General features: G+C 34.9%; 1 protein-coding gene across 9 annotated transcripts in view; it reads right to left on the reverse strand.

Annotated features, from left to right (window-relative positions):
• Positions 1-21,167, reverse strand: part of Cdc2rk (cyclin-dependent kinase 10) — a 124,450-nt gene that overhangs the window by 22,519 nt on the left and 80,764 nt on the right. For all 9 annotated transcript variants that reach the window (XR_013031642.1, XM_076514923.1, XM_076514918.1 and 6 more), the window contains one exon: positions 11,563-11,612. Coding sequence is in view for 8 of the 9 variants with exons in the window: in XM_076514923.1 (XP_076371038.1) it covers positions 11,563-11,612 (50 nt within the window). In the remaining variant the exon portion in view is untranslated. The remainder of the gene's footprint in view (positions 1-11,562; positions 11,613-21,167) is intronic.

Here is a 21,167-nt window from a genome sequence, read left to right on the forward strand (position 1 = left end):
ATAACTGACAATGATCCCAAATAAATATATGTCAAGGGTAGAGTTTCAGGCACACCATACAGTAAAACTGCCTTGTCTATAATATTGTAAACAACAAGAGTAATTCTCCCTTAAAATATATATATATATATAGTGGAAGCACCTCGAATAAGTAAGTTGATGAGAAAGTGTCTTTTAATTTGGAACTAGCTTGTTGTGAACAGATAGTGCATAATTTGTCCACATATGATATGTAGCAAGCATTATCAAGGGACATATTAATATAGTTTTTTTTAAGGAGTCTGATAATTTTATGTAAGTATGAGTGGCTAGGGTTAAAGAACCATAACTTGTATGTAAATATGCCAAGTGCAGTCTGCCAAGGCAAAAAACATCCATGAAAAGATATGTTGGATTATGCCAAGTGTGGTCCATCCAAGGAAAAATAAACTAGTGGAAGCATCTTGTAAAAGCTTGTAAGATCAATAAGTGCTATCTGCCTGGACAAAAAAAAATATTAAGAGGAAGCATCTACAATAAATAATGTGATTGCTAGGTGTGGCACAATCATCCAGAGGAAGAACCTTGGGATACACAGTATTATGCCAAGTGTAGTCCATCCTTGTAGAAAACATCCAATGGAAGTACCTTAGATTAAATAGAGAAATTAACAAGTACAGTGTGCCTCAGCAAAACCCAGGGATAAGCACCTTTGTTACACTGAATTAGGCCAAGTGTGGTCTGCTTAGCAAAAACTGTTTTGGAGAAGCACTACTGGGTATGTTAAGTGTGATCCATCGAGGTAGAAAATATCCAGTGGAAGCACCTTGCATAAGATATTTATTTTGTAATCAACAAGTGGAGCCAGTCTGAACAAAAACATCCAGGGGAAGTGTCTAGAACCCAGAATATAAATTTATTGCATAATCAGTAAGTATAACAACAAAACCCTCTTTTCACCAAGTGGGTACATATGAGCTATAAAATTTCATTTAGTTTATGATACAAACCCCATCAGGAAGAAACCTTTATGATCCACCACTTCAGCTACTGAAAACCAAAAGTGGCAAGGACTCCTCTACTCCACTAGAATGAAAATGGGAGAAATACACAATGGAGAGTCTAGAGGAGACAGTGCAATTGGTGCCTGCTATTCCCTATTTGGAAAAGCAGAAAGATCCTGATTATAAAAATCATGAGTTAGTAGGGATGGCAAAAATTCCCATCTGCTTTACACATGAAGTCTGTGAGTGACGGTCCTTTATGTATGAAGCAATAATTAAAAAACATATATACATATTCACACACACGCTACTGAGTACATGGCCAGTGGTCTTACAGAAACACCTCATCTCAACAGAGAACATTATAAAAGCATACATGGTGAGGCAATACTTGACACCAGGTGGGACCCTGAAATATTATGTATACCAACTGAATAAAAAAATAGTATGTCGATTTACCCCAGTCAAAGGTAAATAGATGTGTGAAAAATTGCCACAGGAGAAAGATGATACCTGGTCAAGGATGACCAGAAAACGTGATAAATGCATTGGGAGTTTCCACATATCAGCATCAACAATTTCCTCTGAAGGACAGCAGTTTCAAGCAGCTAAAGACATTGAGATGACAAATTTGGTGTGAAGAACAAGCCAGTTGTATCAGTTGATGAATCCACCCAGTGAGCATAAGAAGTAATAGATCATGGGAAGCAGAGAAATTCCATGGAACAAACAGACAGGAATGACAACAATGAAAGGAGACAATATGAGCCACATAACATAGCAGAGAATGAATTGAACAAATAAGTTGATTTGGATCCAGATGGGAATACAGGTAGGAAATGGAAGGGCAGAAAAGGAACAAAAAAGTTGTAAAATCTTCCTAGACAACCAATGTCCCAAGAATGTCCAATGTCCTAATCTGGATAGAAGATAACATATAAGGAATGAGAAACACTAAAGGCATAAATATTGGAATGAAAATGATTGTATACCAAGATGATGAAACAAATCTGAAGGACAGATGGTACAAGAAACATGTTGCAATGGGTTCAAAAGGAGAATCAGACAAGGCTTGTAGGGCAGTGCTGGATCAAAATGATCATACGGCCTAGGCATCTTCTGTTTGTAGGCCCTACCAGCCGTATAAGTTAAATCAAAGGTTAGATAAATTATAGATATATAAGTTATAAATTCTGGTTTGAAATTTAAATATTTATATGTGTATAATGTATAATTGTTTATATGTGTTAATACACTGAAGTTAAATATCAGCTGTATGTTTATGTGAATGTGAGTACACAAACTAATGCATATAAACAAATATGTATCACATAACTTAAAGATGCAATAAAGTTTTCACAGTAAAATGTGTATTTCATGTTTTTATACTTATTACATTTCAGCCCTCTATGATTAACTTTTATTGAAAATTTTTATGGACCCATAGTTTTCATAGGCCCTAGGCACTGTGCTTATTGTGCCTAATAAATTATCCAGTCCTGTTGATAGGCAACATCGAGATCCCAATCCAACAAAGTTGTTGCATTACCTCTATTGACTTGGTATCATTCAGATTATCTGCCAAAAGTTGTTCTGTTTGTCCCTGTCTTTCTGTTTTTATGCCTGCATACCTGTGTAGCTTACTGAATCAATAACACCCACTATTACAATCACTTCATTGTTACTTTCTTTGTAATTCAAAGATAGTACTGGGTGCATCTATGAAATTTTAACTGTTTCTTGCATGCTGTAAACAAATGATCTTTTCCTTGAATAGCTGGCTTTGATTCTGTTGTATTTGAAATGTAAAATAAGCTGCCAAGTGATATTCATCATATTTTGTGTAATTCTCACTTAATTACCCAAATGATAAGGCAATTGTAACTAGTAAATATAATGCTTAGGACATCATAAGTTTATATGGTGAGAGATGATAGCTACGAGTCTGAAAACTCAGCTGAAATGGTGTTGTGATCCTTGCTCTCTGAGTTCACAGATAGTCTTTTAATGAACAGTGTCTCCTACTAGATAAAGCATCAGAAAATGATGTAGTCATAATGAATTAATAAAGCAGAGAACAACCAAACCTCTTGCACAACCCGTGATACATCAATTCAGAGAAAGCCAAGATATTATTGCACCCATAAAAAATCAATAATTAAAAAAGATGAGTTCCACCTAGCCTGTCAGTGTACTTCATCACAGTCAGTGTCCACCAGTATACAGACACAATGGTAGGACTACTGAGATGTGTGTAAAACAACCCAAATCTTTAAACACACAAATGTAACAATGAGATATTCAAAAGTATCTGAAGATAACAGCTGCTCAATCCAAGCACAAAATCTTGGATGAAGAAGATATTAACTTGGTTTAACAACAATGGTGATCAAACTGATAAAGATAAAGCAGTCTCCCAGTAAGAATGGTCAAGGAATAAACCCCTTCTTTCTAACAAAATTAGGCTAAACTGGGCTAACCAGCATGCTAACAGGACTTAAGCAATGTTCAGCAGTGATCTTTTCAGACACATCAAGTCCCTGTGGTCAATACTTGTTAGAGGACAACACTCATAGGTGACTGCACCCATCTCATGCATGTCTTCATAAAATGCCTTTTTGTCTGGAGAGAGTATGAAAGGACGAATGGAAGCCAATGTGTTGCAGGTATGAGTGGACAAGGGCATGATCAACCAAATATTTACACACAACTCATGAGTTGATTTTACTGTACTCATGAACAATTCAACCAAGAACAGAAGCTGATTGGGAGGACAGATCAGTATATAATAACCACTAAGCAATAACCCTCTAGTCATCCATGTAAAAGTGATAATCGATACAGTATGTACACAGGAGACCACCTAATGGTGCAATTATACTTGTGAATTCATACAATACCAAATCCAAACCAAAGTAGTGTTATAAATGAAATCACCCCATCATATGAGAAGTGAAGAAAGTTGAGTCAGAACATGTAAATAAGAGTAACTGAAACTCCATTTATCATTTAAAAGTCAAGGTGAAAGAACCATCATGAGATGGCAAAGAAGATAAGAAAAAATTATTGTTATTCTCCAATCTCTTGTTATCTGTGGCATTACAAAGAAATGAAATTAAAAACCTGGAAGTAATACGAAGTGCAACTTTGATATCACTTTGTCATGAAAAAGGTCTAAGACCTTCATATAGAAAATTGAATAGACACTGGAAGATGTGAATCATGAATGACAAACAGTAAATCAGATTGAATATAATAAACCCAAAGAAGATGAAACAAAGAGTCTACAAATACAACAAAATACTAAGATGACACCCCTTTCCAAAATTTGTGCAGTACACTAATTCAGGACTGAGTCAAGAGAGGAGAGATAAAGATGCACCTCACCTGTATCAGTGCTAGCCTACCCAAAAAAACAAGCATGTTTTTTCTACCTACATAAGTAACTCATCCTTGGAATGCAGTAGTGAAAATCTTTTGAAGTAGGATTGACACATTAGTGGTTGCCACACTAAAAATATGAGTAGTTTCAGTGATCATTAAATAAAATCACATTCCATTCTAGAATGAAATGATAACCAAAAATAAAAACCAGGTATTAAATTTCTAACAACAAAAATGAATAATTAAAAAAAATATATATATATTTGCAAGTCGTGAATAAATGACAAGTACACGGCAATAAATACTTGACAATATGAAAAAGTGTCAAAGGAGTGTAAGAGGTACGTGATAAAAACAAAGAAAAAATAGCAGTGTGACCCATATATAATAAAGACATCAAGGTATATGATACTGCATAAGGGAATCAAGCAATCAAGAATAACCAATAACAGAGATGAGATACGATACTTCAAAACAAGCCAAATCACAGCATGTAGTACGAGTAGTGTGGTAATTTCAAAAATTATCCCAATTCAAAAATGAAGTAAAGGATGAAAATCATCTCAATAACAGTTCAAATGCAATAAGAAAAGGTTTATAGCATTTCAGAAGTAAGTCTGACTGATTTGAAATGAAATATTTTAACTCTGCATTAGTACCATTAGTTTGCCAGACAATATTAGTACATGGGTTTTGATCACACCCCACCCAGAAAAGTAATTACAATTTATAATTATAACTAAAACATATTCATGTATATTTGTAGGTTTAATAACCTGTGACCAATTACATAACATTTTGTTTAATTTTTAAAGTATGAGCAGTGTTATTACAAAACATCATTCATATTTCATTTCATAAACAATTAACTTCATTACAAATGTAAGGTAAATATGTTTTTATCTAAGTATCCTATTACAAGTATTTTGAATGAAATATCATTAGTTTAGCATCAATGAAAATGCCTAATCTTCTCACTTTCAGTGTTGCTGTCCATCATTAATAATAACAAAAAAATAAATATTTTGACATTTCATAAAAAACATTTTTCAAGGAAAAATTCCTTCATAATTGGTATGAATTAGCTTTAAACACATTAACTGAGTCAAGTATAATTGAGATATAAACTTTCCCAGAAATGCCCTTTGATTTCATACCATGGAGTGTTTGTGCACCAGAGCAATAACAAATCATAAGCTGCTATCAATGTGGCTCACTTAGAATTGGAAGGAGCTACTTGTGCACACTATCAGAGGTTTGGAAAAGGTACCATGAACAATAACTGCCTCAGTGCCACCACCTCTTGAAGATGATGTTAACAAACATACTTGAAGTTCAAAGTTAACCATGCAACTAACAAGGGTTAAACTGCAACAGTGAACTATATGTAGTTTAGAACAGACAAATGCTTAATTTAAACCATTATTAGGTAAAAGTATTGGGTGTGTTCACTGATGAAGCACTAGAATGATTGTCACCAAACCTAGCATGTACCATGTAGATTGGCTTTTGGATCTAACCCCTATGTCACTCAATGGGGTCCCAGTGTTTCTCCCATGCACCGAAAGAGTGCATAACATAATGAACATTAAGACAGCTTAAACATATTTGTGTTGCTGTTATAATTCTGTAGCTATTTTCCTTATTATATGCAAATATTAAGTGTTATACATTGTAAGTAGTTTTAATTGTGATGAAAAATAATAGTTTAATATTTTTAAAAAATAAATAATAATTGTGTATTATTTTGATTTTTCTTCACTAACTTGATTATACTATTAAATAATAATACAAAAGCTAGAATTGTTCTTACTTAAAATTGTATTTATAATAAACACTTACCTTTCTTCACACAACAGCTATTCCTCACGTGCTGGCTTTGGAATTTTGCACATGCCACTCGCCATGAGCTACCTCCTATCTAAGGCCTGTGGTTTTATGTGAACTAGACTAGCAGCAAGAGGGTGCCACATCCTCCATGCATAGTAGATCCCCATAACACCTCTCACTCAAAATTAACTTCATTCTTAGAAGAAGAAAGAGTAATGTGCACTACTGGTTAGGGAGGAAGGTGTACAGAGAGGTATCTACTTAAAATACATATTCAAGTAAGAAAAATGTAAACTTCCAAAATGATAGCCTTACCTCTCTGTACACAATAGCTAGAATTCCACTTTGATGTTCTGTAACAGCCAGTGTAGTAGCTAAAACATAGAAAAGGAATGTGATACCCTACAGTGGAACTTACTAGAAAGACAACATTCATGGGAGACTGCATCCATCTCATGAAGAATATTCTCTCTGCCTGGATGGAAGTATGAGAGGGCAAAAGCAAGCCAATGTATTGCAGATATGGGTGGAAAGGTGACCAACTAAGCATTTGTACATAACTGGTGGGTTTAGTATGAGGTGTAGTGTAGCTATGCCAATGATTAGACAACACAATTTGGTATGTTTTCTGTGGTATCATTTACTCATTTTACATTACAAAAATGAATAACAAGGCCCCACTTGTCATAAAAAACACTTTGCTCCATTCTGCTAGTCAAACCAACAGGACATTGGCATATTACATATGAGAGGATGAACTGCATTCCACTTATATTGAACCCCTGCTCTACTTCTCAACCTAGCTGCCCATTCAGATTCTCTTTAGAAGTGTAAACCATCTCCACAGTTAGAAACTGGTAAATGGTTCGGGTCTCCTGTGCTCCAATTAATGACCATGGAAAGTGGAATTCATGTTAGGAAAACACTGGAGAGATGTTCAGACCCAAGAGGACCTAAATATCACAAAAGTGTTTTTTACTGGAGAGAGTGGAATGGGTTACAATGAACCTAATTTAAAAAGATGAAATGAGTGAGTCAGGAATGAAAGCAGATGACCTCCTGATGCTAGTTTTTTCTAAATATAGTCATTGGCAGGCACAGACTAAAAAGAATCATGAAAATATACATATGAAGAAGGGGGATAACATTTTGCATCACCAATTTTTTTTTCATTTTTCTTTGGAATCATTGTTTTTGAGACCCTAATGCACATAGGTGCAAATGTGTTTCATGGGTGATATAATACTATCTAATTATTATATAAGAAGCTTTATAGGTTGCCTTCATATTATATTACTTGTTTTTTGGCTACAACTAGAAGATCTGCCTGAGAGTCAGTTCAGAAGCCCACCTGTTACAATAATAGAACATGTATGTGATACTACCATGGCCAATGGTTGCAAGTTAACTCCAAGGAAAAAATAACAATCAACATTTATTTGTGCACAGATAAACTTTCAAAAGAGCAGACTGCTAGAAAAATTAAATTTATTTGGTCTGTTGTGAGCTGCTTGGTGCAGATATAGAAAGACTGTGTGGAGCAGTAGAAGAGAAGAGGAAGAAAGAAAGCTTTCACAGCAGCTGATGATTACATTTTGAAATGAATGAGTGTGCAAAATTATCAACCATTGTCCACAGATATGAGAGAGCATGGCAGGAAACTTCAAGATTCACTGAAACCATGTGTTCCATCCATTCTACCAGCAAGAATAGTGAAGGATGAAACTCATCCTCACCAACAAAATGAGGCTCAACTGGGTTAAACAGTGAGTTGGCTGAACTGAAGCAATGTGGAGCAATGATTGTTTCAGAAAAATCAAAGTTTAACCTGTAATGGTTTGATGAGAAGTATTTTCTACAATGTTTATGTGAAGTAGAGTTTCATCCAATGTGCTGTGAAGCTTCAGCAGGATCAGGTGACATGGGAATGCATCTTTGACACAGTCTGGATTGCATGCATTTTGTAAAAGACACTGTCAATGCCAAAATGTACATCTAGTTAAAGTCAACAATACAGTTCAGTGCACATTCCAGCCAGGATGTCTTTGCTTCATGTCTTAGGGCTAAAAAGGTAATATATATATACATATATATGCACTCTAAGTAGTAAACATGAAATAAAGATGAAATTTCACATTATGTGCATTGGAAAGACATCTTAGATTTTATTTCATTTGTTTCAATTGAAAGGCTATCTTTAAAGGGAGAAGATCAAGACACTGTGCTAGTTAGGCAATAAACCAGATCTCAACCCTGTAAAAAACTGCTGGAAGGTAATGGGTAACAAAGTGTAAAAGAAGAAACTAAAAGGCACTTTAGACGTACACACAGGAAGCACTAATCCACATCTGGCATCATAAATTCAGATTTGTCTGCATTCAATCCTTCGTGTACTCTACGCCGTGACAATGTCGAGCACTTATCAAAGCCCAAGGGAGTACAAACAAATATTAAAACAAGAAAAACTGTGTGGCCAATTTTTGTCAAATTACAAAGAGGGGTCCCATGGCAAAAATGAATTATTACAGGACCCCTAAAAATAGCTGTGTATGTCAAGTTACACATGACTGCTCAAACTGGATACAAAAGATGTTTTGGATCAGTATGGTTACAGAAGGTTAAGACTGACAAAAACAAAATAGGAAAGGAGGAATGATCTCCCTCACAATCCATAAAAGTCATAGAAAGAAATAAGCAGTCAGGGAACAAAGTAAAGAATGATTTGTGAAACCAAGTTTGGAAGGCATCCAATACATAAAGTCAGATTTGCAATGACCACAAGCAAGAAGATGGAAATATGTTTTAGAGAAGTCCATGGTTCAAATAAGACCTGTTTGAGAGCACATAAAGCCACATTATTTGTCCTAGCAGACAGGGAAAACAAATTGGGAGGGGGAGGGAGGCAGCTAACAAGTATAACCAAAAAAGCTGGAAATAGTATGGGAAGAAAAATGGAGTAAGAGCAAAAGATATAGTAAAATGCAGTTAATAAGGTTGCCAAAATAGTCTGCTATAGTAGATCAAAAATCTTTGGCTGAACAATAAAGAATGGCCTGGTGGGAGTGGTAGTTGAACCAATGGAAAAAACACATATCAGTATCATTGACAGACAGAAAGAGTAAAGAGGTAACGAAAATTGGATAAAATAAGAGCTGTGAGGTTGGAGAAACATGAATAATGTGCAAAGAACCAAAGAAGGAAGATTGAGCCTGACTGAGTTTAGAATTGAAAAAGACACCAATGGGGATAATTGGGCTGGACTGAGGAATGACTTGGAAGGTTTAACCTGCCAAAGCAGATAAGCTACTATATGAAGGAGAAATGATGTGTTTCAGAGAGATTCCAGAAAGAGGCCTTCTGAGAAGATGCAAGAATGAACCAGTAGTCTTTGTAATAATAGAAATGAAGGCCAAGACTGTGGAGACACCAAAGCAAATGCTCCTATAACATTGTAGAAGACATTTGTGCCCAAAGCTATCCCAAACAGAAGAGCTTGAAACTGGTACACCTGATTCCAGTGAATGAATGAAAGAAAAACAAAAAGATGAAAAAGTACAAAAGTGTCTGAGATGTCTACCTTGAGCATACATAGTCTAGAGGAAAAGGACTAACAAAAGAAAGAAAACCTTCCATATTGAACTGAGAAACCACTAGATTATGATTGAGAGAAGAATGTTTGATGATGGTAGGAAAGTCTCCAATCTCTTAGAAAACAGGTAAAAACAAGGGTAAAGGACCCTCTCAATGGATCTCTGGAATACAAAATCTGATTCCATGATGTTGAGATGTAGAAAACATTCAGGATCACATTATGAATTTAAATGACCCACCAGTCAATTGCAAATGAGTTTCAGAGGACTGAAAACAAAAATAGGCATGCCACTATGAGCCTGAACTGACTGAGTGCAAAGTGAGATAGTCACTGATGTGATGTGTGGGGAATGGTAAGATGTAGAGGGATGAGAAATGGGAAAAGTGAGAGAGGTGGAGATATCATGCAGTTGATAGGAAATATGAGAAATTACAAATGAATAGATGGACTGGTGTTAGGCAACCTTAGCTCAATATTTTCATGTGTTAAAAGCACCCAGAAAAACTTCAGAGCAAAGAAAAGGTGCTAGACTGATGCTACAGAAGTTTAAAAAAAACAAAAAAAAAGAAGTTTGTCACATCCCAAAAGGTCCCAATAACAAAGAAACCAAGAAATCAGGAACAAAGAATAAGATGAAACACTGGCTAAGGTATTGAAAAATATTAATAGCAGATTTTCAGAAAAACTACCAGGATAATTATGTAGAATTTCAGAGAGGAGAAAAAGAGAAGGCAAGTGACAAATTAAATGGGTAAAGAAAAAAAAAAAGAGAAAAGACAGGAACAATTGGCACTATTATTCGAGACAAGGGAGTCACCCCACAAAGCAGGTAAAACTGATTCCAGGAATTGTTAATTCAAAAATGGAAAAGGGGGATAACCATAAGCCATGACAGAAGAATCATGGATTTGGAGAGGGCTACAGATTTGAAAGTGTGAACACAGCTGATCCAGAAACAAGTCAGTATGTGTACATCTGGATAAGAAAGAAAAACCTAACAATCCTCAATATGAAATATATTTAAAAAGAAAGAATAATAATAAAAAGACATTGGTGAAAGAGAGAGTAAAGAATAAATCTGACAAATCAAATCCACAAAGATAATCGGAGGAAAAACACTGGCCTCAACAGGTAAAGAGAAGCCTATTGCAAGTCTGCGATGTGGAAAGAGCCAATCAAAATTGTCACCTTCATAGTGGAGTTCAGAAAGACAGGACATGTTTCCAGTGTATAGCCAGAAAGATGAGACAATGAAAACAATAACAACTTTGTTTGTTTGTTAGTAGTTAAGTATAAAGCTACACAATGGGTTATCTGTACAGAATACAATAATGAATCCATGATACATTGATCATAGGCAGTAATGTCCTCAACAGTCAATAAGCCTGCAGATCAGATGAAGTATGATAATCATCACTTGAGACTTAACTCTGATTGCAGGAATTAACTCTCTTTTTCTTTCTTTTTTGTATAAGCAGTAATTGAAAGACAATGTATATTGAACTTAATCTCACTATACTGAACAAAGTTCAAGTTTGGAGAAACACTTCTGTTCAGAACAATGTTAGTTCATGTTAGTTAGCTAGTTCAAATGCAGGTGTCAGGTGTGAGGTTACTCAAGGCAAGTAACATGCATAAAATCTTAAAGGCAGATGTAAAAGGAATAGCTATTGTATGCAGAGAGGTAAGGATATCATTTCTGATGTACCAGATTAAGATTAAGATTTAACATGTTTATAACATGTTAAAAAAATACAAGAAACTAAAACATACGGTTGTTTCTTCAACGTGAAGTTTTCTAATGCTGGTAGACTTGAGAAGCCCTGAAAAACATATCAGAGACCAATATATTTTTTTATTCCAGAGGAAACTTATAGAAGAAATTATGTTTCTGAATAATTAATATCCTGTTTGTACTTCAACAAAATCAATTGTATATAATATAAATAAACTGTACTCATTCAAATTTGTTTAAAGAACAGCTTAATTTTAAGTAACTGTAATTAGAATTGGAGTTAGATGAGCATACAATGTGACCTATTGTGTATGTCATAATCTCTCATTCTAATGTTTTAATGCTTTAGAGTTATATACATTTGTACTTTAAATAAATGTTTATTACTTTACTCCACTGTTAGTTAAGTTTCTGCAATCTTTCTATTTATGATACTTTACAGTAATTTTCAGTTGAATCTTTTGCATAGCTTACACTGACATATACTACAAATGACTGGAATAGAATAATGAGTCTTCTCATGGAAAGAAGTGCATAAAATATTTGTTAAAACAGATTTTTTTTCTGTTTCATTAATGACTCTTCCATTAACAAATATTTCATAAATAACAAGCAATTGTCAATGTTGTGATTTTAAAATAAGTTATCTCTTGGCAAAAAAAGGAAGAGAAAAAAAGCACTACTAATTCTAAAATCTATGCAAACTTTCATGGGAAAACTGTGTAACTCACTTTACAGCATAGTACCAGTTTTATGTAAATCTTTGCACAAACATATTGACATACATGATAGATAACTTACCATAATTCTAAACATTGTGACTATTAATGTTAGAACCATATTATTTCCTGAGTTAATTGCATTTAAAATACTTCACAAAAAAGTTTTATTTATTTATAAACATATTTACAAATATATATAAACAAATCAACTTTTAAGTAGGTCAACAATGTTCACAGTATTCTATACAACATATCTGTGTTAAGTTTTGGTGCAAAACACTCACCCAGCTGATTTAACTGTAGACTTGTGAAAAACAAATAAGCATATTTTGATTTAGTCTTACAATTGTGAAATCACTTATTTTGCTTATTATAAATGTGTAGGTGATCTTAACTATTTAAAAGATAGGTTTTGAGTGTTTGTTCAAAAACAAGTCAGCTTTTAAAGATGGTTTTTACCTAAATATTCTACACGAGTTTGAGCAGATTCTGTGTAATTCCTATTATTAACGATTATCATGGTTCACAACTAAGTTAAAAATAAATTTATAATAAAGAATTATCTAGTGTGACAAAGTTATAGCTTTTATCCTTATACCTTATAGTACAGAGTAAGAAACTGAACAGCCAGGATTAAAACAGTAACCAAAGATGTAAGAATGAAATATCAAGGAAAGCAACTATTTACCTTTACACTCTGTCTTAAATTATTAAGAGAATTAAAGCTTTTCTTATTTTCTTCATGTGGTATTATATATAAAAAGATTACAACTGATTATAGTAAGTGGAAATTCTTAATACTGCCAAATTCAGTGTTCTTTAGCAACTTCCTCCATCATCTTTATAACTTGCTTTCAAATCTTTTCAAAGGTGACAATAGCATAATTTGGATTACTTGAAGTGAATCAAAATTCTTTATAATGGTGTACCTCAATGGATACTTCTCTTGTCATGTGGATATTGTTTTCACCAGCATATCACCAAAATCCTTTTGAAACTACACAACATCTCTATCACTAATCTTCATTCTGAAGTCTCTTAATAAAATTTTAAGAGTAAAACCAATGTTTACTTTCCTGTATTCTTTCAGTAATGTTTTGTCCTTTAAGTCAAGATTCATAAAGGCACTGTTGTTGTTATTGTGGAATTTTATTTCACAATATGTTCAGTGAGGCTGTTTAATACAAGTATTAGATCCATTTATAGAAATGGCATCATCACTTGTTCTACTTGATATTTTACAAAAATGGTGCCACCTGTTTTGCAAGTGCAAGTGATATAAAGAAATTACAATTACATTTTATCAATGGATTGTGCAGTCACCAGTTATCAGTGCCCTATGTGCAGTACATATAGACCACAAAACCCTAACTTGAAGTTTTTTTTACCATTTGTTCCTCAAACATCCTTTACAGCTTCCAATTCAATACCGATTCAACCATCAAGAGTTCTAAGGCAGCATCAATTTGCCTGATGTAATTGAAAGAAGGACCTATGTGCCAGTAGCATGGCCAATAAACTGAGACATTATTAGAACAAACTTCTGGTCCCAAACTTGTTTGTGTGTGTGTCTATATATAAATATATAACTAATTATTTGTCTTGAGACTCATTTAAAATTTCATTAAAATGCACAGCAAACTTTTAACCTAAAAGGAAAATGATTTATATATGTATACATATATACATATACAAGGTCTGATCAAAAAGTTCTAAGACTTTTTCTGTTGCAGGTGCCAGTACAGAGGCAGTGAGCTTCACTGAGGTATGTACAAAGTACAAATAGTGATCTACCCCACAAACAAGCCATTTCTTCAGACCTTACATCCATGTTGCGAAAAAACGTGTTCAAAGACAAACGTATCTCTTGCCCTTGTCGGAATAAAAGAAGAGTAAAATGTTTGCCTCAAGTTTTGTGTGAAAAATGGTAAAGGAAGAATAGAAATCCTCAAAATGTTAAGAACTGCCTTTGGTGATAACTGCTTAAGTAAGGCTGTTGTTTATCAGTGAATAAAATGCTCCCAAGATGACTGAGAATTGATCAAAGATGACTCACATTCTGGGTGACCATTGACATCGTTCACCGATGAAATAGTCACTAAGACGAAAGACAAAATTCGAAGTAATCGGTGATTAATTTCCATGAAATAGCTGATGAACAGGACACTTCCTTTGGACTGTGACAGGCAATTTTAACTGAAAAACTCTGCATGCATCTTCATCATACCAATGGCCTTCATACACTGCTGTGTCTGTTCAAGAATTTTTGGCAAAAAAAAACATTCCTGTGATACCACAACCCTGTATTCTCCAAATCTTGCCAAGTGTGATTTTTTCTGTTCTCAAAAATCAAGATTAAGTTGAAAGAAAAGAAATTTGATTACATTCCAACCACCTGTAATAATGTGAAAGCAGAACTTAGTCACATAACAGTTGAAGACTTCCAGCATTGCTTCCAAAAATGGCAGGAATATTGGAACAAGTGTGCATCAGCTGGAGGAGATTACTTTGAAGGGGATAGCATATAATAGTGATATATGTACATTACTCTTCAGAATAAAAGTGAAGTCTTAGAACTTTCTGATCACACCTCATATTTAGATGATCCAGATGCATAACAATGCTTAGCATAGGCATTATTATTTAATTTATTTTATGAGTTAATATTTAATAAATATTTAGTTTTTATGATGTTAAAAAGTTAATCATTTTAAAGGGGATAGTTGTGACAAGTTTGGTTATATAACTCAGTTAATTGTATGTTGTGTATGTAATTCAACTGTTATAATACTATTGATGCCAAATTCTTTGATTCTTTGGTATTATTTTCATTACCTTAAGTGAGTATGGTTACTTTACAGTACTGCTCATGTAAAGTAGACAAATTTCAAAAGCTCAGAGAACAACATATAAATACAGGAGAACAAGCAAGCAAAAGTCAAATGAAGTAAAACAGAGGAAAGTGCAGTTCAGTCAGAAAATTAGTGAGCAAAAGAAATCTTGAAGTTTGCTAACACATGAGTGATTAGCCACAATAGGTAACATTTTAGAGTGAGTTGCACAGATTAGTAGCAATAAGAGAATAATATAGTTATAAAGTAATTGCATCTGTCTGTGTGAACTTTGACAAAACACACAATAATTTAAAGTTCAAGATACAATTGTAGTAACCCTTACAATAGCATGAGTGAATTATTCACTGACACTAATCTGTGATGACAAGAAAACGCACTTGTAGAGATAAATAAATATGTAAAAACAACTAGTATGAGTAGAAAAAGCACTATGTAGAAGGACAAAACATTGTTTGCTTTTTTACATAGTGCTTTCTCTACCAATACCAGCAGTTTTACATACATATTCACTGACATTATTGTTATAAGAGTACAGAAAAATAGTTCATCTTGTTAACTGGATTCTAAAGAAATTGAATCAGCCTACGTGAACTTTTGACAAGAAAAGAGAGTCATTTAATGTTTAAATAGAATTCCAAAGTGTACACAATATTTGTTTATACATGTGAATTATTTTGAATACATTATTTTAAAAGTGCATTGTGTGCTGTTTGTAAACTGTTTGAATTTATTGCCAAGAAGTCACATGCCCCTACTGTAGAATAATCTCAGTCTATGCATACATAAAACCCTGATAAAATGCTTTAAAAAATATAGATCCAAGAAAAGAAATTAATTTCTAACTCAAAAAATGTGAATAGATCTAGACCCAGTACTATACGGCACTTGTACACTTAAACAATTTTATACATTACCTTCTACCATTACACCCTACTAGTAGAGTTAAGCTTTTTGCAGGTATTTGAACAATATTTAAGTCTACAATTTCTCCCCATCACTGATTGCTGATCTATATTTATTAAAGACATATCTCAATGTAACAGTTGCTCCATGTGTTGCTTTCCTTAATAATTGCACATTCTTAATGTGTTTTGATTCTTTGATGTAATTTTTTGAAGCACTTTTTCCCATTCTATTTATGTCCAATTTCTTTTTACAAGCTTTTTAAACTGCTTTGTTCTTGCTGAATTCATAGCTCTGAAATTCACTGTATCATTCATTACAGAGCAATGCATTTTTAGTCACACTTCCCCATAACTCTGGAGCATGAAGACTTGGCCTAAAATAAGGGAAAGTCCTATTCATGCTTACTTATTCATACAGTTACCACGCATTCAGCATTGTTTATTTAAATCACCAATATTTTAAGTTGTGAGATCTTCACAATGAATTGTAAACTACCATTTTAAATTGGCAAAAGTTATTGCTATAAGCATTAACACCACTAATAAGAACTAAAATATGGATTGTATTGTCACAAAACAAAGTGAACACAAAACTGTCAACATAAACCTCTCAATTAAGGTCATTAAGTTACACCATACTATGTTAGATGCATCAGAAAAAAGAAAAAAAACACACAATAAAAGCAGGAATGTTATTGAAGAAGAAAATGTCATAAACATTTCTTTATTCAGCAACATCACCAAGCTAAACTTTCATCACTTTGTTTCTATATCTATATGACTCTCCACTGAACTGTGAATGAAACTGGCTTATACAGTCAAAAGGATAAAAATATCTTTTCTATCTCACAACTAAGATATAGGTAGTTTACAGAACATCATGACATCCAAGGATTATAAATAATTACTGGTTAAAACAGATAAACCTATGCTTATACTGAAGATAAAAGTTGGTTGGTTGGTTGTTTGGTGTTTACTGATGCAAAGCAACTAGGCTATCTACTCCAAACAATTGGTTAAAAAAGTAAAAATAAAAACAAAATTATGATAATACATAAAAGGAAATCTTGTTAAAATAAATCAAAGTCCAATTTTCAAATTAAAAACTTAAATAGAATTAAAAAGGCCAATGGCTCTTAAAAATTAAAAAGCACATCCGAGATGAAAAGTGTCACCATCACCAATGACACCATCTAACGACAAGGATGAACCCATGGTATAAATATGTCCTAAATGGTGCCATCACTCATTGTTGTAACAATGGTATGATAGTAAAATGTGGGCTATTGTAACTTGAGTATCACACAGACCACACATTGGTGCATCAGTCCCAGATAAGAGAAAGCAAAGAGTTAAAAAAGTATGATGAATGTATAGCCTTGCCAGAACAATGTCCTCCTTCTGATCCTTACAGAACCAAAATTGTTAAAGAGTAATGGAAGGTTTGATTTGGAAAAGCTTGTTATCACATTGCTCACTCCAAGTTTAATGCCAACTTGTATGGAGTTGAGCCTTGAATACAAGATCATAGTCCTTATATGGGAAAGGCATGGCTGTGATAGCAGCAGAGCAGACACACATAGCTGTGATGTCAGCAAACTTGTTCCCATAAATACTGACGTGACCTGATATCCAGAAGAACTGGATAGAGGTAGATGACAGAGAGAAATGGGCCAGTTGGTTTTGAATATTGATGAGAACAGAGTGAGAACTAACGTGAAGCGATTCCAGAACCAGTAGAGAGCTAAGTGAGTCAGTATAAATAGTGCAATTCAAGTACTGCTTAGCATCTATGTGATTCAGGGCAAGAGAAATGGCATACAGTTCTGCAGTGAATATAAAAACTATAAAGGGGATTCTGTGTGCGACCATTGAACCACGACAAACCATGGTAGAGCCCACAGAATCACCTGATTTCAAACTATCCATATAAATGGGAATGAAAGAATGGTTTGAAAGATGTTTGACAAATAGAAGACTGTACCTCTAATCAGAATTATCTGCTTTTTTCAGATGACTCAAAAAAATGTCACATTTGGGGATTGTAATAAGCCATAGTAGGATGGGCTGACCAGTGGATACAGCAATATTATCCAAGGCCAATTCCACTTCATCCAACTATGCCTGCATACAAAAGCCAAAAGGAATAATGGCAGACCATCCATTCTGAAAAAGCATGGCCCACTGAGGAAAGAAAAAAATAACTCCAGGTGGGACGCTGTGGTAAGGATTGAAGTTCTGAAGCATACAGTAAAAGCCCTGTGCAGAGCCAAAGCCCTTGTTGGTGAACAGGGTACAACATCTTCATAGTCAAAGTCCTAGCAGAGCCATAGTCCATTTTCAACTGAATGAGGACACAACTGGTTTCTAGCATAGATCATCAAGAGGTGGAAGAAAGGACATGGAGGATGTTCAGTGCCCTTGTAAACTTGTCACATAGCTGTTTGATGTGTAGAATGAAGGTTAGCTTACAGTCAAAAATAAGTTCCAAGAACTTTGCCTCAGGGACCAGGGGAAGCACAACTTCTCTGAGATGGAACTCAGGATCAGGGTGAATATCCTGTTGATGGCAGAAGAGCATGCATACAGTTTCAGAACAACAAAAGGTAAAACTGTTTGCTGTCATCCACTTTCATAGACAATTGAGGACATTCTATAGCTGCCATTCAATAAACCTCATACTAGATGACTGCTACAAGATGGAAGTCATCAACATAGCAACAATTTGCAACTGTAGGGGGAGTTATCACTGATGACATTAATCTTTATAAATAAAAGTGTGACATGCAAGACACAGCCCTGAAGGACTCCAAGTTCCTGTAAGAAGGAACAAGAAAGTGTTGAACCCACACAGACTTGGAATTGCCAGTCCATTAAAAAAATGTTTAATAAAAATGGGTAAATGGCCATGCAACCCACATGAGTGGACATCTCACAGAATGCCAACCTCCACATAGTATCATAAGCTTTCCCAAAGTCAAAAAATGTAGAAATAAGATGTTGTCATTTGAGAAAGGCTTCCCTGATTGACATTTCAAGTCAGAACCAGGTGGTCCATGGTTGAGCACTATTATCAGAGCCCACACTGGGTGGGCAAGAGCAGGTTGTTTGATTTAAAAAACCAAACAAGAGGAGCATTCACCATCCTCTCTGAGACCTTACAGAAACAGCTCATCAAAACAACTGGATGGCAGTTTGAAGAAATCTTGGGATCGTTCCCAGAATGAAGAAAAGGGATGGCAATAGCATAGTGCCAAACATCAGGAGAAACATTCTCTTGCCAAATCTGGTTGAAAACAACCAGATATAAAGCAATAAATGCAGGAGAGAGATGACACAGCATCTTGTAATAAATATCATCAGATCCAACTGATGTACTGTAGACCAATGAAGAGCAAGCTTGAGTTTCACCAGTGTAAAGGGGGGCAATTATACTCATAGAGAAAATCAACCAAAAATAAAAGAGGTGATTGCTCTACCCATGACTTGATGTCTAAGAAAGTACATGATGAATTAGAAAAGCTAAATGCACGAGATAAGCTTTCATTAAGAGTATTGGCAATACTATGGGCATCATCAACTTCCTGACTGTCAGAGAACAAAATTGAAAGGTGACCAGAAGTATATGGTTCACATTTTGCACCATTTCTACCACCAGTTCTGAAATTGTTCAAAATGTGTATTTATTCCAAGATTCTTTCTAGCTTTGAGGTCTGACCTTCTGAGTATGTGCAAGGGCCCACTGCAAACCAATGCAGTTTAAAAGTGTGGGATACCTACAAAAGGTATCCCAGGCCCATTTTTGAGCCTTCCATGCCATGTGGCAGGCAGGATTCCACCATGGACGAGGATACTGTGGAAAATATGTCAAGGATTTAGGAACAGACTGAGCAGCTGCTTGGACAATACAGTTAGTCACTGCTGCCACACAGACATCTAGTGATGGCTTACAGATGCTGGCATGATCAAGTTCTGAAAGCAAAATGATAGGAAAATTACCATTGCCCCATGGGTTACTGACAACCCTCCAAGAAAAGTAAGAGAGAAGTTAAGAAGATAAGATAAAGAGATAAATAGCAGTAAAAGACTGACTAAGTGCATGAAAATAAGTATAAGAAACAGTACTGAAGAGAGAAAGGTTGTGATATGAAGCATACATTCTATGAAGTGACTTCTCTCATCAATATCAGCATCTACCTATAAGAAATTATGTCCATTAAAATATCTTAGGACTTAAAAAGAAGACAGCAACCATTCAATGAGAGCACTGAGGTCTGAACGATCATAGATCTCTCCAAGTGACATGTAGAGAGAACAAACAGAGATGGTACTACCGAAGAAAACACGGATGGCTGCAGCCTCCAAGGGTGTGTTAAATGGCAAAAACAGGGTGAGCACATCCCGATCAACCAGCAGTGCCATCTCTGCATGCACTCATCCATCACACAACCTGTCATTTCTGTACAAAGAAAACTGCCAAAGGGTGACTGCATTGGCAGGTTTGAGAAATGTTACCTGTAAGGAGAAACACACAGGGAAGTAAGAATCAATCAAATCCTAAATGGAACCTACATTCAAATGAAAACCCCGTCAGTTCCAGTGTATCAAAGTGGCTAAATTTATTTATGTACAGGAGACTGAAATGGAGAAACATTCTGTTTTCAATCACGTTTTTCTTTCTTTATTAGATGGAGGTCTATCAACCTCCATGGATCTTGCCCTGGGTCAAATAGGCTCTGCCTGTAGATAAAGATCCTAGTGACTGAGGGTGTGAACAAATAATCATTTTGCATCCCATGGCTGCAGAAGAGGATGGGCCCAAAGAAAAACCCAAATGTGATGACAAAGGAAGTGGGCAAGGGCAGTCACTAGGAGTGGCAGGTACAGAGATGAAAGTAAACTTCGATTCATCACTCTTTTAACCATGGAGAACAAAAGATTCTTCAGATATTTTGCAAATGACTCTGATAGAAACCTGGAGAGATCTGTCTGCACTCCCACTGTGGCAATGGAATGGAGTGCAGCAGCATATGTCTCATATGGAGTGGTGGACAATAACTTCTGAGCCTCTGGATATGAGATATTGTTTATATCTTCAAGCATTGCACCTCTTTTTCTTCCAAACACTTAGGACAAAATATAGAGGAAAAGGGGTGTAAAC

The sequence above is a fragment of the Tachypleus tridentatus genome, chromosome 7, assembly GCF_004210375.1.
Source record: "Tachypleus tridentatus isolate NWPU-2018 chromosome 7, ASM421037v1, whole genome shotgun sequence".
NCBI classification, from domain to species: Eukaryota; Metazoa; Arthropoda; class Merostomata; order Xiphosura; family Limulidae; genus Tachypleus; species Tachypleus tridentatus.